This window comes from Carassius auratus, unplaced genomic scaffold (genome assembly GCF_003368295.1).
Source record: "Carassius auratus strain Wakin unplaced genomic scaffold, ASM336829v1 scaf_tig00025933, whole genome shotgun sequence".
Lineage (NCBI taxonomy): Eukaryota > Metazoa > Chordata > Actinopteri > Cypriniformes > Cyprinidae > Carassius > Carassius auratus.
Window position 1 is genome coordinate 324,543 of NW_020525469.1, and position 21,367 is coordinate 345,909.

The 21,367-nt window shown below is 36.3% G+C and overlaps 1 protein-coding gene across 2 annotated transcripts in view; it reads left to right on the forward strand.

The window, feature by feature from the left end:
- The first annotated feature begins 289 nt into the window (after positions 1-289).
- LOC113078546 (uncharacterized) overlaps positions 290-21,367 on the forward strand; it is a 28,712-nt gene continuing 7,634 nt past the window's right edge. The window contains exons 1-3 of one of the 2 annotated variants that reach the window (XM_026250845.1): positions 298-533; positions 1,629-1,964; positions 2,206-2,763. In XM_026250845.1, coding sequence (XP_026106630.1) covers positions 518-533; positions 1,629-1,964; positions 2,206-2,564 — 711 coding nt within the window. In that variant the 5' untranslated portion in view covers positions 298-517 and the 3' untranslated portion in view covers positions 2,565-2,763. Of the gene's footprint in view, positions 534-1,628; positions 1,965-2,205; positions 2,764-21,367 lie in introns of those variants that run through there. The other variant, XM_026250843.1, reaches the window with a different exon arrangement.

The following is a 21,367-nucleotide window of genomic DNA, read 5'->3' on the forward strand; positions in this document are numbered from 1 at the left end:
AGACAGCCCTGAAACGATGCAGCTGACATTTTACTTTCTGTCTGAGGTGGAACCAGTCTGCAATCTATAACTTTTATTTTTATAGCTTTTCGAATATAGAGATGCAGCAAGCATATATTATTGTTCTTACTTTGTAATATTAGGTTTTTATTTTGGTATTCAGCATCTGACAGTAACGGACTGTGTGTTGGGGAAAAAAATAGCGTTTGCTTGAAGAGCACTAACTGCATTCAGATCAGTTCTCTGACGGTTTTACCGTAAGACGTAGTTTATACGCGACCCTAGAAATAACGTGGCGGCTATTGACTGATTTTTATTTGGCGGCTGGCTTGACAGTAGTCTTTTACCAGAGTAGATTTGTTAAAGTTTTTTTGGGGGGAAATACGATTTGAATTAATATGATTTGTGTGTGCGTTTGTGTTTGTCTCCTTTTCCTGGTCCTCTGACACGGAGGGAGTTGGAGACCCAGCGCTGACGAAAAGGGAAGTCTCTTCCGTAAACAAAGAAGATACGAAGAATGGCGCCAAAACTAGGTAAACGAAGCTGAATCTGCCATACTTTCGTTGTTAAAATGAAGCTTCGATTTATTTCGATCTCAGTGTTCTTGTTTTTATTCGTAAATGGTAAGATGTTCTGTTATGGTCTCTGTTCTAGTCAACCGTTACGACGAACGGCACGAAATTATTTCATAGGAGCTTTTATTTAACTTAACGTTACATCGATAGTTTCTCACGCGGGCTCACGGCTGCAAGAGCCACCGCATCATTCAGTAATTGTTAAAATCGGCATATAACCTTATATTTTGAGTCGAATTGAATAAGCTTATGCCAAATGTATTTTGTAAATTAACTTAAAACAAAAAGTAGTAGTTTCTGTTATTGCATAGTAGCAACCCACTGTTTTCAAAGTAGTATTTAAAATAAACTCAGTATTTTGTAATTAATAGAACTAAGAAAACATTAGTTTGTATAAATGTACAATTATATGTTCACGGAAAACAGTTATGAGTCAGGGTGTGGGTTATATGATATTCATTAAGTTGTTGTTGAAGATCATTCATGAGACACATGTAGGGTAGAGTTAAAAACTAGAGTAGAAAATCTACAGTTTTTCCCAAAATAACCACAAAATAAAGTCAAGTTATATATAAATATATATATTTTTATTGCAACTGTTGACAAGATTGATGTACAAGTTTTCACCATGAAGCTCACACTGGTGATATACCTGAGAGATAACAGTTTTCACTATAAATTATCTATGTTTCGAAAGTTTATTATTATTTTTTTTAATCTTATAACATCAAAACTATGAATATTTTTAATACTTGGTTTATGATTGATGTCATTGTCACTAAAACGGTGATAACGTTTCTGAACACATTTAACTTTTGTTTCACAGAAAGAAATTACACAGTCCTTTAGTGCGTTTTCCTTCTCTACCCTATGTTTAATAAGTGAATGTTTAAATCAGTGATGTTATTTTTGTTTGTTTGCATGTGTTAGATTATGAATCCAGATATATTTCTTTACTCACAAACTTTATGATATGTAGAAAGGCATTTTCAAAGCGCTTTACTGTTGTATAACTTTGTTTGACTTATAATGAACTGTAAATTTCTTCATCAGATGTGTCTGGAGTTGGTGCAGATGGAGAGTCAGTGTCAGTGATGGAGGGAGATTTGGCAACTCTAATCACTGATGTTAAAACAACCCAACAAGAAGATATAAAATGGTATTTTGATGACACTCGCATCGCTCAAATCACTGGAGATCTCAGTTTTATCTGTACAGATGTTGGGTGTAATGAAGATACTGAGAGATTCAGAGACAGACTGAAGCTGGATCATCAGACTGGATCTCTGACCATCACAGACGTCAACACAACTGACTCTGGACTTTATGAATTAAAGATCATCAGCATCAGAAGAAGCAGTGAAAAGAGTTTCAGTGTTACTGTTTATGGTGAGTCATTTAATGAATTTAATGATTGAGCACATTTAAAAGCTGACAATGAATGTGAATTAGCTGTTTGTTTGAATGATGATCTAAAATAAGGAAGTAAGTTTATAAAGTGTATAAAACAGAGATACTTGTTTCTTTTTAAAGAGCATGATTAAATCAATTTCAAATCCTTAGTTGTTGATGTTTTGTGCATTTTTTCGGCATAAATATATTTCCAGTCATCCATTGGTTTGTGTTTCAGATGTTCCTGCTGCTGAACGAGATGAGATGAAGAGAAAGTCAGTGAAGGAGGGAGAATCTGTCACTTTAAACACTCGTGTAATGAAAAATATGAATGATTCAATGAGGTGGTATTTTAATGACATCTGCATCGCTGAAATGACCGGAGATCAGAGTGATATCTGTACAGATGTTGAGTGTAATGAAGGTACTGAGAGATTCAGAGACAGACTGAAGCTGGATCATCAGACTGGATCTCTGACCATCATGAACATCACAAACACAGACTCTGGAGAATATAAACTACAGATCAGGAGCAACAGAATCAGCATCATTAGGAGCTTCGTTGTTACCATCACTGGTGATTATCATTTAATTTAGGCCCCTTGAGGCCCCAGTTTTAAAATAGTTACATTTTATTTATTTATTTATGTTTTTGGAAAAGTGAGCTTTCACTCTGTATCAAATGGAGTGGAACATTTCTGGAAACTTTTCCAAAATGTCTGAAAGTTTCCAAATTTCTAGAATGTTTCTGAAACTTACCGGACACCTTCCACCAGTTTTTAGCCCTAGTATTAAACTATGATTGAGATCGTCACCTTCATGTGAAGTGACACAACCAAGACAAGCTCCGCACAAGACCAATGTTAAAATTAAAATTAGTCTGTTTTTTTTTTTTTTTTTTGTGACAGCTCACAGTAATTTGATGCTGTTTAATCTGCTTCTCGTCAAAACCCTCCAGATCTCATCATTTATGAGTTAAATCAATATCAGCTGATGACTAAAGCAGGAAAAGTGTACTTGGAAAAACACATAGATAAAAATAGTTGCTCTTTATCTGTTTCAGATTCAGGTCTGTCTTCAGCTGCTGTAGCAGTTATATGTGCTGCTGCTACTGTTTGTGTCCTGCTGCTGATGGCTGTATTTCTATATTTACTGTACCATCCAGTAAGATGGAAAGGTGAGTATTAAATTTAGCAATGGGAAGTCTGATTTTTTTTTTCTGCAAAACTGGTTCTTTCATACAGTTTGTTTATGTAATCTTGTTGAAACAATTATTCACCAGTTCATTTACATCAATATAAGGAATGTAGCAATCCTGTTTTTGTCACTCCAGATTTGGGTCATTTACCGTCCTGATCATGTATGGACATGTATTTTCCTAGTGTTAGCTGCACACTTAACCACATTTTAATTATTATAATGAATCCGATGTACAGTGCAATGCATATACACTGTAAAGGCAAAAACTAACTGTAATCTGATGAGCATTATAAAATGTAATATACTCTAATTACGAGTGCTTGATTTTTGGAAACTGATTACGTAATTTAGATTACATGTAATCAGTTACTACACAGCTCTGATTACACATACAGCTGAATTAACAAGATGGAAATTGTGTTTAGAGAATTTTAATTAACAAAAGTAGTGTGTGTTTAATTGAGTTTATTATTGTTCAAACAGACACCAGGACACAGCACAATGATCAGGTAAGATACTGTGAGCACTGAATCAGTTTAACTACAATAAATCAGAATTAATGTCTGCAGGTTGGAAACATGTTTGTGTGATTTTTGCAGTTTGATTCAGAAATCAGTACATTGAAACACCAATAATAACTGATTCATCAGGACAGCACTGATATTACTGCTTTACTTAATAAAAATCAATGGTGTGGATACATTTTATATATCAATACATATATTTGTGATAGCTTATTCAATTATATTATTATCAGAATTGTATTTAATATTTTATTTTATTATTATAAAAAAGCGCAAGGGTGCCAATATTTTTTTACCACAACTGTATATTACTGAAGTATGGCGGATGACTGTGTAATTACAGTGTATTTAATCTTCCTAATTTTTGTTTAGGTGAATTGTTTGTCCTGTTTATTTTTTTTAACCTTCTGTGAATCTTTTTTCTTACAGGCTGATGGTGTTAATGATTTGTCTGATCAGAATGACGTTCCACTGATGGATGTTGCTCATGAGAGGTCCATTAATCATCATTAATCACACTAATCTAGTGACAAACACTACCAGTGACCCTAATCACAATAAGATCGAGCCTGCGTCTGTCAGTGAGATTTAACATTTATTACAGTTTTTTTTCTATTGCTAAACGACAGTGAGCACAACTGGAGCTAAATGTGCAAATCTCTAACTACGGTCTGCACTACCAACAGTCACCTGAGCTAAACAGTTCACATCACCTGCAAAACTCATTCAAAGCAACACAACTCTTAACACACGGCTCAAAACAGACTGAGTGCAGCCAAACACTACACACAACCCTCACTGAGATAACACACACCGTCACTCGGAACACACAGAGAGGAAAAACACTACACACAACCCTCACTGAGATAACACACACTGTCACTCAGAACACACAGAGGAAAAACACTACACACACCGTCACTCGGAACACACCGATAGGGAAAAACACTCCACACAACCCTCACTGAGAGAACACACACCGTCACTCAGAACACACAGAGAGGAAAAACACTACACACAACCCTCACTGAGAGAACACACACCGTCACTCGGAACACACAGAGAGGAAAAACACTACACACAACCCTCACTGAGAGAACACACACCGTCACTCGGAACACACAGAGAGGAAAAACACTACACACAACCCTCACTGAGAGAACACACACCGTCACTCGGAACACACAGAGAGGAAAAACACTACACACAACCCTCACTGAGAGAACACACACCGTCACTCAGAACACACAGAGAGGAAAAACACTACACACAACCCTCACTGAGAGAACACACACCGTCACTCAGAACACACAGAGAGGAAAAACACTACACACAACCCTCACTGAGAGAACACACACCGTCACTCAGAACACACAGAGAGGAAAAACACTACACACAACCCTCACTGAGAGAACACACACCGTCACTCGGAACACACAGAGAGGAAAAACACTACACACAACCCTCACTGAGAGAACACACACCGTCACTCAGAACACACAGAGAGGAAAAACACTACACACAACCCTCACTGAGAGAACACACACCGTCACTCGGAACACACAGAGAGGAAAAACACTACACACAACCCTCACTGAGAGAACACACACCGTCACTCGGAACACACAGAGAGGAAAAACACTACACACAACCCTCACTGAGAGAACACACACCGTCACCCGGAACACACCGAGAGGAAAAACACTACACACAACCCTCACTGAGAGAACACACACCGTCACCCGGAACACACCGAGAGGAAAAACACTACACACAACCCTCACTGAGAGAACACACACCGTCACTCAGAACACACAGAGAGGAAAAACACTACACACAACCCTCACTGAGAGAACACACACCGTCACTCAGAACACACAGAGAGGAAAAACACTACACACAACCCTCACTGAGATAACACACACCGTCACTCGGAACACACAGAGAGGAAAAACACTACACACAACCCTCACTGAGATAACACACACCGTCACTCAGAACACACAGAGAGGAAAAACACTACACACAACCCTCACTGAGATAACACACACCGTCACTCAGAACACACAGAGAGGAAAAACACTACACACAACCCTCACTGAGATAACACACACCGTCACCCGGAACACACCGAGAGGAAAAACACTACACACAACCCTCACTGAGAGAACACACACCGTCACCCGGAACACACCGAGAGGAAAAACACTACACACAACCCTCACTGAGATAACACACACCGTCACCCGGAACACACCGAGAGGAAAAACACCACACACAACCCTCACTGAGAGAACACACACCGTCACTCAGAACACACAGAGAGGAAAAACACTACACACAACCCTCACTGAGATAACACACACCGTCACTCAGAACACACAGAGAGGAAAAACACTACACACAACCCTCACTGAGAGAACACACATCGTCACTCAGAACACACAGAGAGGAAAAACACTACACACAACCCTCACTGAGATAACACACACCGTCACCCGGAACACACCGAGAGGAAAAACACCACACACAACCCTCACTGAGAGAACACACACCGTCACTCAGAACACACAGAGAGGAAAAACACCACACACAACCCTCACTGAGAGAACACACACCGTCACTCAGAACACACAGAGAGGAAAAACACTCGCATCAAACTCCAATACAGAAAATCATCACTTTTCATCTTTACAGTTTGAACAATTTCAGTGACTTCATACAAAGTCATATTTTCTTCAAAGAAAGGAGTGACATTCTTTCACGTGATTTATTTACATTTTTAGAACATACCAATTCTTTATGGTAAATGAAAATAAGCAGTTTGCTTCAATAGTCTGTAGTAATCTACAGAATTACAGTAATGAGAAAAAAAAAGGTAGAAACTAAAAGTACATACTGTAATTCGAACAAATAATTTTCAAGGCTAATCCTGAAATTACAATAGACCAACGCTACTTTTGCGTCATCGAAGGGTAACGCCCCTTTTTGGGGGAAAACAAACGGATTCCTGATACAGAACTCGGTCCAGGGACCTTTTTTTTTTCATTGTTTCTGATGTGTACAGGCCTGTCAGATACAATTACAAACAGATATTGTATAATATTTATATTGTTTAGTACTAGCCTGCGAAATATTTCAAACTTAAAATCAGTTAACAGCCAAGGTAGCATGCCTAATGAGAGCTAATGTTAATCACGTAGCTACTAGCAGCTTCGTATTTCTAACTACAACAAAACTGTCAATAGCTTAAATCAAGTGAAATATGATCCAAGTAAACCACCGACTCCTCTTGACATGGCCTCATCGTCTAGTTTATCATACTGGGAGTATGTTAATGACAAAAATAGGCTACTTGGTGATTCCACGAAATAATGGTAAAGTTGGATGTCCATATTTGGCCACTGCGTGGGGTTATTAATCCAGTTTTCGACCATTTCAAAGGGAAACCTCTGTAAACACTGTATTCAGCTTCTTTAAATACCTCTCATGGTCCTCGGCCCGCAAAGAGAGTGTGTATGCTTCTGCCATTTTTGCTATCAAGAAATTAGAGCGAGTTCTGTATCAGGGGAATCCGTTTGTTTTCCCCCAAAAAGGGGTGTTAACCTTCGATGACGCAAAAGTAGCGTTGGTCTATCAGCAGTGTTTGAAATCTCTTCTGTTTTGAATGTGTGCGTCACAGTTTTGACAGCAGTGTGTTAGCATTTGAACAAAGTGCTGTAAATCCACAGTGTTGTGCAGGTTGTGGTTTAAGTCATGGGATAAGTGTGTAGAGTTTTAAAAACTGTGTTCAAGCAATGAAAAACGAACTAGAGTTTGGTCCACATGAACTGCTGCTGTGCAGACTGTAGTTAGAGTTTTGCACATGTGACTCCAGTTGTGCCCACTGTCGTTTAGCAATTGAAAAAAAACTACATGTACATGTAATTATTTTGATAATTTCATGGATGAAGCGGTACTTTCATCTACCTGAATAAATCATATAAAATGTCCTAAATATTTAATCTGTGACACAATGAATGTAATAGTATTAGTGAAATGTGATCATTATTTTAAGTTAATTGTCAAAAGTCTGTGATTTTGAGTAAGGCTTGTTTGTATTTGGCTGGGTTATTTTGTACAGTTAAAAGACCGTACACCGACAGCTCAAATAGGAAAAAACTTGTTACTGCATTAGCATTAGCAAAGCTACTGATTATTGAACAAAGCATCATGCCTCATAGTAATGCATGCAGTTATTTATAACCATGAGCTCTACTCTTCTATACAATAACAACAGAAACTTCAGCATAACAGAAACTCTTTCAAATGTCAAACATAACTGAAAATAAAACCTAAAACACTAAATTTCAATATTTGCTCTCCATATCCATGCTATATGCCAATCATCATATTAGAATGATTTCGGAAGATCATGTGACACTGAAGACTCAAGTAATGATGCTAAAAATTCAGCTTCAAACACCGCAATCAAGTACATTTTGAAATAAATTCAAATAGAAAGAAGCTATTTTAAATCTGTGAAAATATTTCAAAATTGTACTGTTTTTGCTGTAGTTTGGATACTTTAAATAAATGCAGGCTTGGTGAACAGATGACAATTATTTCAAAACATGAAATACTGATCAAAAACCTTTGACTGGTAGTCTATGCAGATCATTTTTATAAATTGAAACAAAGTGCTTTAGCCAGGATAAAGAGAATGAAATGGCCTCTGAGTTGCTGCAGAAAAAGAAAAAAGAGAAACCATAAACACACCAGACGGGCTTATTGAAAAATTCAAATTGAATCTCTGCCAGCAGTAGGCGCTTTGAGCTTTTGCTCCTGAATGATTCTTTATCAGATAAAAATGCCATTGAAACTTTTCTGAAGACAGTTGGTTCTCATCAGATATACGTTCGTATTAAACACCCGCACCGCGTTTTGATATTGAAACGGTCAGTACTCATGTTTATTAAATGAAGTCAACCGCCACAAATATTAACCGCCACATAATTAGTGTATGAGAAACACTGCAGTAATGTATTTCGAAATATCGGAAATGTGTTTAAAAATCGTACAATCGTTAATGCGAAACACACACACACATATAACGATACATTTAGATTTTGAATTATATTTCAGCACTTGGTTTTAGTTGTGAAAATTTCTCAATATTTTCCATACAACACTGAACCACAATTTATTTAATAACATATACACAGTTTTTAATTATCACCTTAATTTTTAAAATATATATATTTTTTTTTTTTTTACAGTGAACTGAGCGTGTTATATTCCATGCCTTTATGCATTAATGATGTGGGTTGTGTTTGAATGACGAAATAGCAAATGAAACACGTAATATGTTAAAGTAAGCACAGTGAAACAATATTATTTTCTTTGTAAAAATAAAAAAATTGTGATATTTTATGAAGTCAAATTTTTATTGTTTTTTGTGTGTAGCCTATGCATTAAGCTTCTGATTTTGCATTTTTTTTTTTTTTTTTAAATTGTATACATTTTATTATACAACTTGAAACATTTTTGTTTTCTGTAATGCATGTAATTAAACATTTGATTAACTTATAGCAGTTGGAATCTGTGAGTTTGTATTCAGAAATAACTGAACTAAATTACTAAGTTATTAGAATCACTGTGTGGCTTTATACATTCTGTAATCAACTTTCACCTTCAACTACAGTATTCATTCTTTTTTTAAAATCTGTCAATTCCTGGTTTTGGCACTAGAGGACGTTCCAGTGGTGTAGTATGCAAGCCATTTTTGCTTGTGAATGAAGAATTTTGCTTACAAGATAAAGAAATTAACAACATGTTCAAGGGACATCAGCTTTGGGTTTTCATAATAAAAGATAACCTCTTTGAGAATAAAAGTGTGGGTCACATTTGTAGGGCCAAAAACAAAAGCACTTTATTCAGCCCAAAATCTACCCAGATAGCAAATGACATGTGGCCCAGTTCTGGCCCACATCTCCCATATTCTTCTGGCCCACATACCGCGTGGAATGACGGCGATGACTCAACCTGAGTCTGGCTGACATATGTCAGCCACAACTGAACCAGATCTGGGCCACATCTCAGAAATGGTGTGGGTGACATCTGGGCCAGATCTGGCCCAGTTTTGTCAGACAGAAGTCAGCCACAACTGTACCAGATCCATGCCGCATCTCACAAATAGCATGGGCGACACCTGGCCCAGATGTCAACCACGCCATTTCTGACATGTGGCCCAGATCCGTCCCAGTTGTGGCTGACTTCTGGGTTAGATATGGCCCATATTAACCCTTTCTAGACACAAAAGAATATGTAATTCATCCAGAATAAAGAAAACACTCATGTAATCTAAACTGCTTTATTAAAATATAAAAATGTGACAAATAAATATACATACATGAATACAACTGCATGTATAGATATAAAACAAATACATTTACATTATTACAAAATACAAAATACAGATAAATATTTATAAATATAGTTAAATACACATTAACATTACATTTACATTAAGCAGACACTTTTATCCAAAGCAACTCACAAATGAGGACAATGGAAGCAATCAAAATCAACAAAAGAGCAATGATATACAGGTGCTGGTCATATAATTAGAATATCATCAAAAAGTTGATTTATTTCACTAATTCCATTCAAAAAGTGAAACTTGTATATTATATTTATTCATTACACACAGACTGATATATTTCAAATGTTTATTTCTTTTAATTTTGATGTTTATAACTGACAGCTAAATTCAGATGTGGCAGAGAGGAGTGAGTATGAGAAACATTCAGATACACAGGCTGATTCAGTCTTCTGAATTGGGAGTAGCGAACATGCATTATAAACTTCTTTCAAATTAGAATCTGTTGGGGAGATAAAATGTGCAAGATAACGTATATGTACTAATAAAAACATCAAACAAAAAAAAATGTATCTTTTACTCTCCAGTACTGAAAGCAGAACTGATAAGGGAGCCCTTGATACTAGCCACATTTCCACTGTGGGGCCAGTGCGAGCCAGGGCTTAAAGCGGGTCGGGCGGGGCTCACAGCCCCGGGCCAGAATAGCGCAGGGTTTCCACAGTGGAGCTTGAAGCACCGCTGCACGTCACTAAAACACGCCCTTTACACGCCTCTCAGAACAACGTCATGCAAAATTAATCACACATAAACACACTTATTTCTATTTTATTTATTTATTTATTTTTAACGCTTATGAAAATAGCCTGCTTATTCAGTCGAGTCTGTTTCTGTTTATTAGCCACAGTATAGCTGTCATATTTATAATGAATGATAATATCTCTATTTTCATAAAAGCTCCCGAACAAAAAAACATTATTAGGCTATATTCTTTTATGATAGGCAACGTGAGATAAACTCTCGAGACGAGGCTTGTGACAGATAATATAAGTTACTTAATAAATACACGATTGTGATAGAGAATAAGAAGCTGACGTCTGATTTCTTCAAGCGGTCTTATTTTACCATGTTTACTATGATAACATGTTTAGCGTGCATATCTTTTACATCGCTTATACATATTTCTGCCTTGTTTAGTGTTTATAATCCACAGATCAAGTTATTTCAAACACTCGCTGCTGACTGAAAGAGAGTTTTGAGCTTGATTTATTTTAAAAAGTGTTTAATGCTGGTGTTAAAGCTATTATCTTTCTGAAATGATCCGCAGCGCAGACTCGCTATTTTTATAAAAGCTCACAAACAAAAATCATTTTTATATTTTGGTGATATGCAACGTGGAGCTAAACTCTTGAAACGAGACGACAGATAAAATGTTACTTAATGAATACACAATTGTGATAGAGAACAAGAAGCTGACGTCTGATTTATCCAAGCGGTGATATTTACCATGTTTACTGTGTAACGTTAATGTTTAGCGTGCATAGTCTTTTACATCACTTATAAATATTTCTGCTTTGTTTAGTGATTATAATCCACATTGGATCAAGTTATTTCAAACACTTGCTGCTAACTAAGAGTGAGTTTTGAGCTCAACTGATTTTAAAACGTCTTTAATGCTGCTGTTAAAGCTGTTATCTTTCTGAAATGATCCGCGCTGACGCTCTCTAGACACGGAGAAACTCCGCCTTTGTTCATAACCCCTCCTCTAGCCCCAGCTGGCCCGCTTTGGCCCAAGGTTTTCGTCGGGCCAAAAAACCCTGGCCGTTGGCCCCGAGGAAGCCCCGGCGAGGCACGATCAAGCCCCGGAAGTGACAGTGGAAACACGACCGGCCCTGACAGGCACTAGCACGCCTGGTCTTAGCTCGATAGTGGAAACACGGCTACTGTGACACAGCTCTTTCAAATTAACATTACCTTTTTTGCAGTGGCGGTAGTTTGTATGTCCATCTATAGTTGCCATCATCTAAGGTCTTTTGAGTACTGGTATCATCTGAAGTCCTCACAAGTCCTGCAAGTCCTGTGCTGTGCAGTTTCTAATAACCCTGGGATGGACATTTGCAGAAACAGGAAGGCAAAGGGAGAAAGATTAGCATAGCTGCTGTTCATATCATTTCAGGCAATGTGCACTTTTTACTATTTCATCAATGGAGTACATTGAGTACTATTTTTAATCTAGTAGCTTTAAACTGAAATAATTTTTCTAGATCCCTTAATAAACATATTATTTGTGGTCTGTTTTTGGGGAACAGACACAGTCTCTATAGAATGGACTGCATATGTCAGAGTAACATTTAATACATTTTAATAAAGTTTAACTGGGAGGAACATCATAACTGTAATTTACACAACCATTCAAGAGTTTGGGGTCTGTAAGATATTTTATGCCTTTATAAAAAATCTCTTATGCTCACCACGGCTCCATTTATTGAATCAAATTACAGTAAAATAGTAACACTGTGACTATTACAATACAAAACAACTCTTTTCTATGTGAATATTATGTTAAAATGTCATTTATTCCTTTGGTCAAAGCTGAATTTTCAGCATCATTACTCCAGTCTTCAGTGACAAATCTTCAGAAATCATTCTAATATGATGATTTATTGCTCAAGAAACATTTCTGATTATGATCAATGTTAAAATACAGATGTGCTGAATTGTTTTTTGTTGGATTCATTGTTACATAGACTCTAAACATTTTAATGTTAGTGTTACATGCATCAAATTGTTCAAAATCATCTTTTTCAAATAGTGTTCCTGTTGTTCAACTGGTAGGGCACTGCGATAGCAAGCAAGCAAGCGCAAGGTTGGGGGTTCGATTCCCCGGGAACACATGATATGTAAAAATTGATAGCCTGAATGCACTGTAAGTCGCTTTCATAAATAAATGCAGGTCTTTTGAACTTTGTATTCATCTGTGAATCCTGAAAAATAAAATGCATCACGGTTTCTACAAAAAAAATGAAGCAGCACAACTGTTTCAACGCTGATAATAAGTTTCTTGAGCAGCAAATCAGCATTTCTGAGGGATCCATGTGACAGTGAAGACTGGAGGAATGATGCTGAAAATACAGCTGCACATCACAGGAATAAATTAGTTTATAATGTATTCACATAGAAAACAGCTATTTTAAATTGTAATAATATTTCACAATATTACTCTTTTTACATATTTTAATCAAATAATTACTACAGAGGTGAGCAGAAGAGAATTATTACAAATTGTATCAACTTCAAGCTTTTGAACACTAGTGTACAGTATATTTGATGTTTGACTTACTGTACTAGTCTTGTGGTCAATAGCATCTTGGAGATGTTGTCTTACAGTAGGTTCACTCCGACTCTGCTGGATGCAGCAGGCCATCAGCACTGAAGAATCTAGGAACAAAACAAGCAATTTGACACAGAGCCAACAATATTTAGTCTGCAGTTCCAGGTTTATTAGATGGAAACAAGCTAGAGCAGGTGAGATGCAAAAAATAAATAAATAAAATAACAGATTCATTGCGATATATGTTGTGAAAAAAATGCATATTAGGTTACTTAACCTTTTCAGCGCTTCCTACATCTCTGTCAGCAGCTCCCTTCAGACATATTGAAATCTTGGACACTCCCTTCTGTTGTAGAAGGATTATTTTATTATTCTTGAAATCGCAGAACAGTTTTATGTTTACCATAAAAGATCAAAACAACTTTAGTTTTCTGCCAATTTTCGCGCTCCTTGATAACGTGACGTCATCGATCAACAGTAAAGTGTAAATGTTAAGGTTAAATAAATTAAGCAATTTCCAATCATCCATTGAAAGATTACCAACAAAACAGTCAAAAGCTATCATCTACAGATGAAGATTTGATTAAAAGCCCAAACTTTCATAAATAAGAGCACAATAGAGTTATCATACCTGACGATACGTCGTCTGAAAACGGTAGAAATGCTAACGGACTTTTTCGAAGACATTAAACCATTCCTATAAAGTAAATAAACAACAGAAGCGAGTCAAATACAAGTAAGAGAAGTGTCAACAACAGTTATAAGTAATATTTGTGTGATTTTATGGACTTAACTCACCTGAAAACAGTGAAATCAGCGAGAAACGGGGTGTTTCCTCGTGACATTTGCAGTGTTGCGCTCCGTTTCCATGGCAACTCCATCAGGTCCGCGCGCGGCGCACGCCCATGAAAGCACGTCACGAATTAAAAGTCACACTCTTACGTTACATAAATAAACATATGAATAAACATATGCCCCTTATTTTTTTTCTGCGCGGCCATTTGTAGATTTAATGTGTCTGGCTTTCGGTGTCATTCCAGCTATATTAGCTGTACAAACAGCTTGTTTTGCTGTTTACTGTTGCAAACTGCTGTATCTTACCATGTTATTTTTAATGTATTTTCTTAATTATGAACGTACTGTTTTGTAGTGCAAACAGTTTTACCGTTTACTGCACTTTGTTCTTCTTGTTATTTCCCTATAACCATGACCATAAGTCTCACACATTCACATACAATTGTTTGGTGGATAGAATTAGATCACTACATAATTCAAAATGTCATTCAATTCAATTTTGTAGTTCTATGGCCCAGTGCAAAATGCCAGGCCTGCACATAATAGTGGGACAAAGTGGCACTTTTATAGTTTAAGATTTTGTATTGTTGCTTTTACGAACACTCATATATATATATATATATATATATATATATATATATGTGTGTGTGTGTGTGTGTGTGTGTGTGTGTGTGTGTGTGTAAAAGGTGCATCTTGAAGAAATGTGAATATCATGAAAAAAGTTCATTTTTTGTAACTTTTTTTATTAAAAAGTGAAATTTTCATATATTCTAAAGATTTATATATTTTTTTTTTTGATGATTAGAGCTTAATTTAATGAATGTAATTATTACATTTAAAAGTAAAAAAAGGAGTTAAACAAATATTATTTAAATATTTAAAATGATTTTTAAAGAAACTTTGTCCTGTGGTGTGACAGTACAGGTGTCACAATGGAGGACTTTTTTTTTTTTATCACACCAAAGGACGTTTCAGCCTTTTCTGTCAATTAATGACCTTGCTATTCCAAGCTAACCTGTCATTAGTGGCAAGCAAGACACATTTGCTAAATTTTCTAGGATTATGTATCTTAACATGCACTTTTTAATTTAAAAAATATATAATTTAGGGGTGTCATATTAATGCACAACAAAGCATAAAACATTTGTAGTGGTTCCGAAAAAGTTCAAAGGACATGGCACATCTGGTCACCTGGTATAAGCCATATCTGGCCCACATACAACAAGCCAGAACTCAACATAAAACCGGTTTGTCACACACGGGCCAGATCTGGCCCACACACAGCAAACCACGACTCAAATTAAAGCCGGTTTGTCGCACACGGGCCAGATCTGGCCCACACACAGCAAGCCACGACTCAAATTAAAGCCGGTTTGTCACACACGGGCCAGATCTGGCCCACACACAGCAAGCCACGACTCAAATTAAAGCCGGTTTGTCACACACGGGCCAGATCTGGCCCACACACAGCAAGCCACGACTCAAATTAAAGCCGGTTTGTCACACACGGGCCAGATCTGGCCCACACACAGCAAGCCACGACTCAAATTAAAGCTGGTTTGTCACACACGGGCCAGATCTGGCCCACACACAGCAAGCCACGACTCAAATTAAAGCCGGTTTGTCACACACGGGCCAGATCTGGCCCACACACAGCAAACCACGACTCAAATTAAAGCCGGTTTGTCACACACGGGCCAGATCTGGCCCACACACAGCAAACCACGACTCAAATTAAAGCCGGTTTGTCACACACGGGCCGGATCTGGCCCATAAACAGCATGCCACAACTCAAACTAAAACCGGCTTGATGTGTGTGGGCCAGGGATGGCCCATATAACGTCTGCCGCTGCCAGAACTGAGCCAGATGTGCCATAGTTGGCCCAGATGAGGCCCGGATATGTTTGCTATCTGGGTATTGGTTACATTACGCTCACAAAATAAATGGGTGACAGTTTCCTTCACAAAACCACAAAAAAAAAAAGAGCAAATCATCAATATCAGAGTATTTAGAGATGGATAAGTTAACAGGATAGATTTTATGAATGATTTCTTGGATACACAAAATTTACTAGGCAAAAGTCAGGCCTTTCTCCAAATAATGTTTGTTACAAGGGATCCCCAATAGAATTTACCCCTCGGAGTAATCTTTCTCTTGATTTGAAAAATTGTGCGAATATATCTATTGTTCCATTTTCTATCTAAAAAATCTATCTCGCCCAGGCGTAAAGCCGGATAAACACTAATACCTTTACTGAAGTTAAGGTGATTTTTAATTAATTGAATTAAGCCTGCTGGGATAGCTTTTATCAAGCTATTATATTCTTTTGGTGGAACTGGAAACTTATGGAGATTCAAACATTGCTTATAGGTTAGAATATGACCAGAATCATCAAAGACAGATAGAATGCAATTAAAATTATTGCTAAACCAACTAGGAAAAATCATTATTTCTAATGATTATATCTGTATACTTTGTGGGGGGAATGGACAAAACACAATTTCCACGAGAGAAGGCATTGCTGATGAAAATTAGATAAGGAGATGGGTAACTTTCTAGGTAAAAAGTTGCACTTTAATAGGGAAAGACATGCCACCGAGTTTGTTAAAGATATTATTAGGAATAAAAAACCATAACGACACTGGATTCACAAGGCCAACTTTTCAGCCAGTTTACTTTAAAGGTGTTTATAGTATCAGCATAATCCAAAAAGTCAAGGCCACCTTCACCTCTGGAATTAGGAAGTACTTCTCTTTTCAATTTGTGAGGCCTATTTTTCCAAATGAAATCCAAAAATATTTTGTTAATTTCTCTTATAGCTTTATCATTGATAAACAGAGAGAGAGCAAAGTAGTTCAGTGGCTAAAAGTAAGAAAAACGGGGAGACTGGACAGCCCTGTCTGACTCCACGATGGATGTCAAACCTTTTGGATGTGCCACAATTAACGATCACTGAGCTGTTAATATCTCTATAAAACATGGTTACAGTATCAATACATGAATAAATTAATTACCGAATCCAAATAACTCTATAGAGTGCGAAAAAGAAATTTGTGTTCTATGGAATCGAAAGCTTTTTGAAAGTCAAGAAAAAGTATTAGTAAAGTAGACCATCTGAATGAATTAAGTTAGAGAAATTCAGCACATCTACTACTAACCTGATATTATTAGATATGTGATGGCTTTTCATGAATCCCGACTGAGATTCTGAAATAATGTTATTTAGACCAGTACTTAATCTTTTAGCATAAACAGAGGCTAAAATTGTATAATCTGATGTTAACAGAGTAATAGGTCGCCAATTGTCAATTAATAATGGTTCCTTGCTTGACTTTGGTATAAGGGATATAATTACCTGTTTCATTGTAGAGTTCATTTCTCCCTGACTGATGCATTACTTATACATATGAAATAAAGGCAATTTTATAAACTCCCAAAAGTGAAGACAGAATTCTACTGAAAGCCCATCAATACCAGGGGATTTACCTTTCTTCATTGAGTGCAGAGCTTGATTAATTTCATCGATTGACAAATCAGCATCACAAATTTGACTAAACTTATGATCAATAGTTGTAATATCAATAAATTTTTCACAGCTGTCATAGTTAAATTGAGAGTTTTAAAGATTGCTAAAAAATATGGTAACAATGTCTGATATTTCTTTTGGGTCTATAGAGGTAACTCCGTCAATGTTAAGTGCTGAAAGAGCTTTCCTCTGACCGTTTCTTTTTTCCAGGGCAAAAAAAAATTGCTAGATTTTTTTTCTCCCCCTCCTCAAGCCATTTTGCCCCGAGATCTAATATATGCACCTTTGGCCAACTCTACACAGCAAAATCCCCAGTGTTAATTTAACACTCTAAGTGTGGACACATGGAGAAAGGAAGAGAATCAGGTAGGTGCAGAGCGGAGGAGAACAAGGTTACGACTGGGGCATACAAGATCCATCTAATAAAGAAACACCCAACAGGGCTGTGAGGTACGTGACATTAGGGAAAAGGTTGAACATGCTATAATGTACTGTAGGGAATATACACTGATAAAAACAACTTATAGGATTTACTTGATAAAATCATTGTAACAATTTGCACTCAATTTTTCTTAGTAAATTTTACTGCTGTAATATCAAGTACAACTTACTTGCCAGTATCAAGTGAAATTTACTTAACTCTAAATGTAACATTTGTGAAGACATTAAGTAAATGTTACTTAATTATATTTTACTTAGCAGGTTCTATTTATTAAAAGTAATTAAGTAAATTTAATTTTAAAATGTGAAAATATCAAGTAAATTTTATAAATCTGTTATATTTACTGTTATGAATTAATTAAGTAGATTTTAGACTGTCCATTTTGAATTACTTAGTTTAATGAATTTTTATTACTCACTATTATTATGTAAATGTTACATAATTTTTTTCAGTGTTACCAAATAAATGTAGTAATTTTCTCTGCATCAAATACTTTTCTCACAAATAACAAATAAATTCAATAAAGTTTAACAGTTTATTATGTCAACATTCACATATTCACATCAACTGATAAGTAGTTAAGGTACATTCAGTAACCTCTCGGATCATTTACAATAAGAATTAACCAACAATTTCCCCTAAAGAAAATTAAAATCCATTTTACTCCATCCAACACATATCTGGGATTATATTTTCTCAAATAGGTGAAGGGATAGTTCACCCAAAAATCTAAATTTATGTAATTAATAACTCACCCTCATGTCATTCCAAACCAGTCCAAACCATTTATCTTCTGAACACAGTTCAAGATATTTTAGATTTAGTCTGAGAGCTCTCAGTCCCTCCATTGAAGCTGTGTGTACGGTATACTGTCCATGTCCAGAAAAGTAAGAAAAACATCATCAAAGTAGTCCATGTGACATCAGAGGGTCAGTTAGAATATTTTGAAGCATCGAAAATACATTTTGGTCCAAAAATAGCGAAGACTACGACTTTATTCAGCATTGTCTTCTCTTCCGTGTCTGTTGTGAGAGAGAGTTCAAAACAAAGCAGTTTGTGATATCCAGTTCGTGAACGAATCATTCGATGTAACTGGATCTTTTTGAACCAGTTCACCAAATCGAACTGAATCGTTTTAAACGGTTCGCATCTCCAAAATGCATTAATCCACAAATGACTTAAACTGTTAACTTTTTTAATGTGGCTGACACTCCCTCTGAGTTCAAACAAACCAATATCCCGGAGTAATGCATGCACTCAAACAGTACACTGACTGAACTGCTGTGAAGAGAGAACTGAAGATGAACACCAAGCCGAGACAGATAACGAACAAAAGACTGACTCATCAGTTAACAGCTTAAGTCATTTGATTTCATTTGGATTAATGTGTATTGGAGATGCGAACCATTTCAAACGATTCAGTTCGATTTGGTGAACTGGTTCAAAAAGATCCAGTTACATCGAATGATTCATTCGCGAACCGGTTATCACAAACTGCTTTGTTTTGAACTCTCTCTCACAACAGACACGGAAGAGAAGACAATGATGAATAAAGTCGTAGTCTGAGAGCAGACTAAATCTAAAATATTTTAAACTGTGTTCTGAAGATAAACGGAGGTCTTACAGGTTTGGAACAACAAGAGGGTAAGTTATTAATGACCTAATTTTGATTTTTGGGTGAACTAACCCTTTAATGCAATAACAACATTCAAACCGACGCTAAGTGCTCTTTATGCTCTTAAAACTGTAACACATTAAAACATTTCAAGAAGTAAAAATTAGTCAAGATTTTGTAAAAAATATTTGAGCTGGAGATGTAATTTGGAGCAACTTCAACTTTAAAGATTGCACTTTTGGGGACATCTTAACACCATCCAGGTCCAGGAAATGTTTCTGGAACACTTCAAAGGTGTAGCACAGTGTTGGGGTGTATGCCAGGTTGAGGGCATAAATAAGCCCCATCAGCAGTGTGCATTCTTTAGCAGTACTGCCGCATGATGGACACATCGACTGGATCCTCTTGATCAGCCCCATGGATGACCAGTATCTTAAGGGTGTGTTCAGCGGCATTACTACAAGTGTCCTCCTGCATACAGTTTATAAAAAAGAAAGAACACAATTCTATTGAGACACAAATACAAAAGAGATTCATTATCAATGCAGAACGAACATGCTCGCTAAAAATTACTTAACATAACTCACATTGTTAAATTCAGTATAATGTGTTTTACCTTGAGTCAACATAAGTAAAAAAGTTAGTAGAACATTGCGCAAGACAGATGCAATTCACAGATTGTACCCATAAAATGAATGTTGTGCGAAACCATTCATTGTGTGACTCTGCACCTTTACAGTGCCAGGAAACCCTTTTTAATATCCAGACTACGTTTAAGTTGTGACTGCACATAATTTGGACCATTGCTGAGTGGAAAATCTTCATGTTTGTGTCTTACTTTTTCACTTGCGCTTAAAAATGATTTTTATGACAAACAAAAATCATGCTTTATCAGGCAATCTTCAAAAAGCTCTTCTTCTTTCTCACTGAGGTACCGGATAAGGCTGCGGATGACAGTTTCACGTCTGCTTTGGTACTGTCAACAGATTGATAATGTGTCAATACTGTATGAATTACAAGCAGGAGGAGCTGTTCTGCATATATACCTGCATGCAGTTTGTCTTGTGTGCAGTATTCTGCAGATTTTAACAAGTTAAATTTAAGTTTTTAAAAATAAAATTATATATATATATATGTGTGTGTATATATATATATATATATATATATATATATATATATATATATATATATATATATATATCCCAATCCATTACAGTTTTATGACCTGTCAAAAACATGCATTTACTTATCTATTTGTCACATTTTTATATATTTGTTAGACATTTTTTGAAAATATTCCCTGGTGTGTAAGTTTGAGAAATAAGAGCAGCAATATTATAGTATTATTACAAATATTTATACTTGCCTGTATGAGAATGTTGCCGTGTCAGACCAGATAGATATCGCAACGCACTCCTGTATTGTTCTTTTACCTGTTGAGAGAAACTAATTGTGTCATTGAGATCTCATTTACATTTTGTTTTAATTCCTTTTAATACAGCATTGAACTTGTTACGAGTTTGTGCCTGAAAATGAATTGGCATGGCAACGAGGCGGAGACGCTTGCCGCCCATTGCGTTCAAAGATAACGGTTCTTGCTTCATCTCC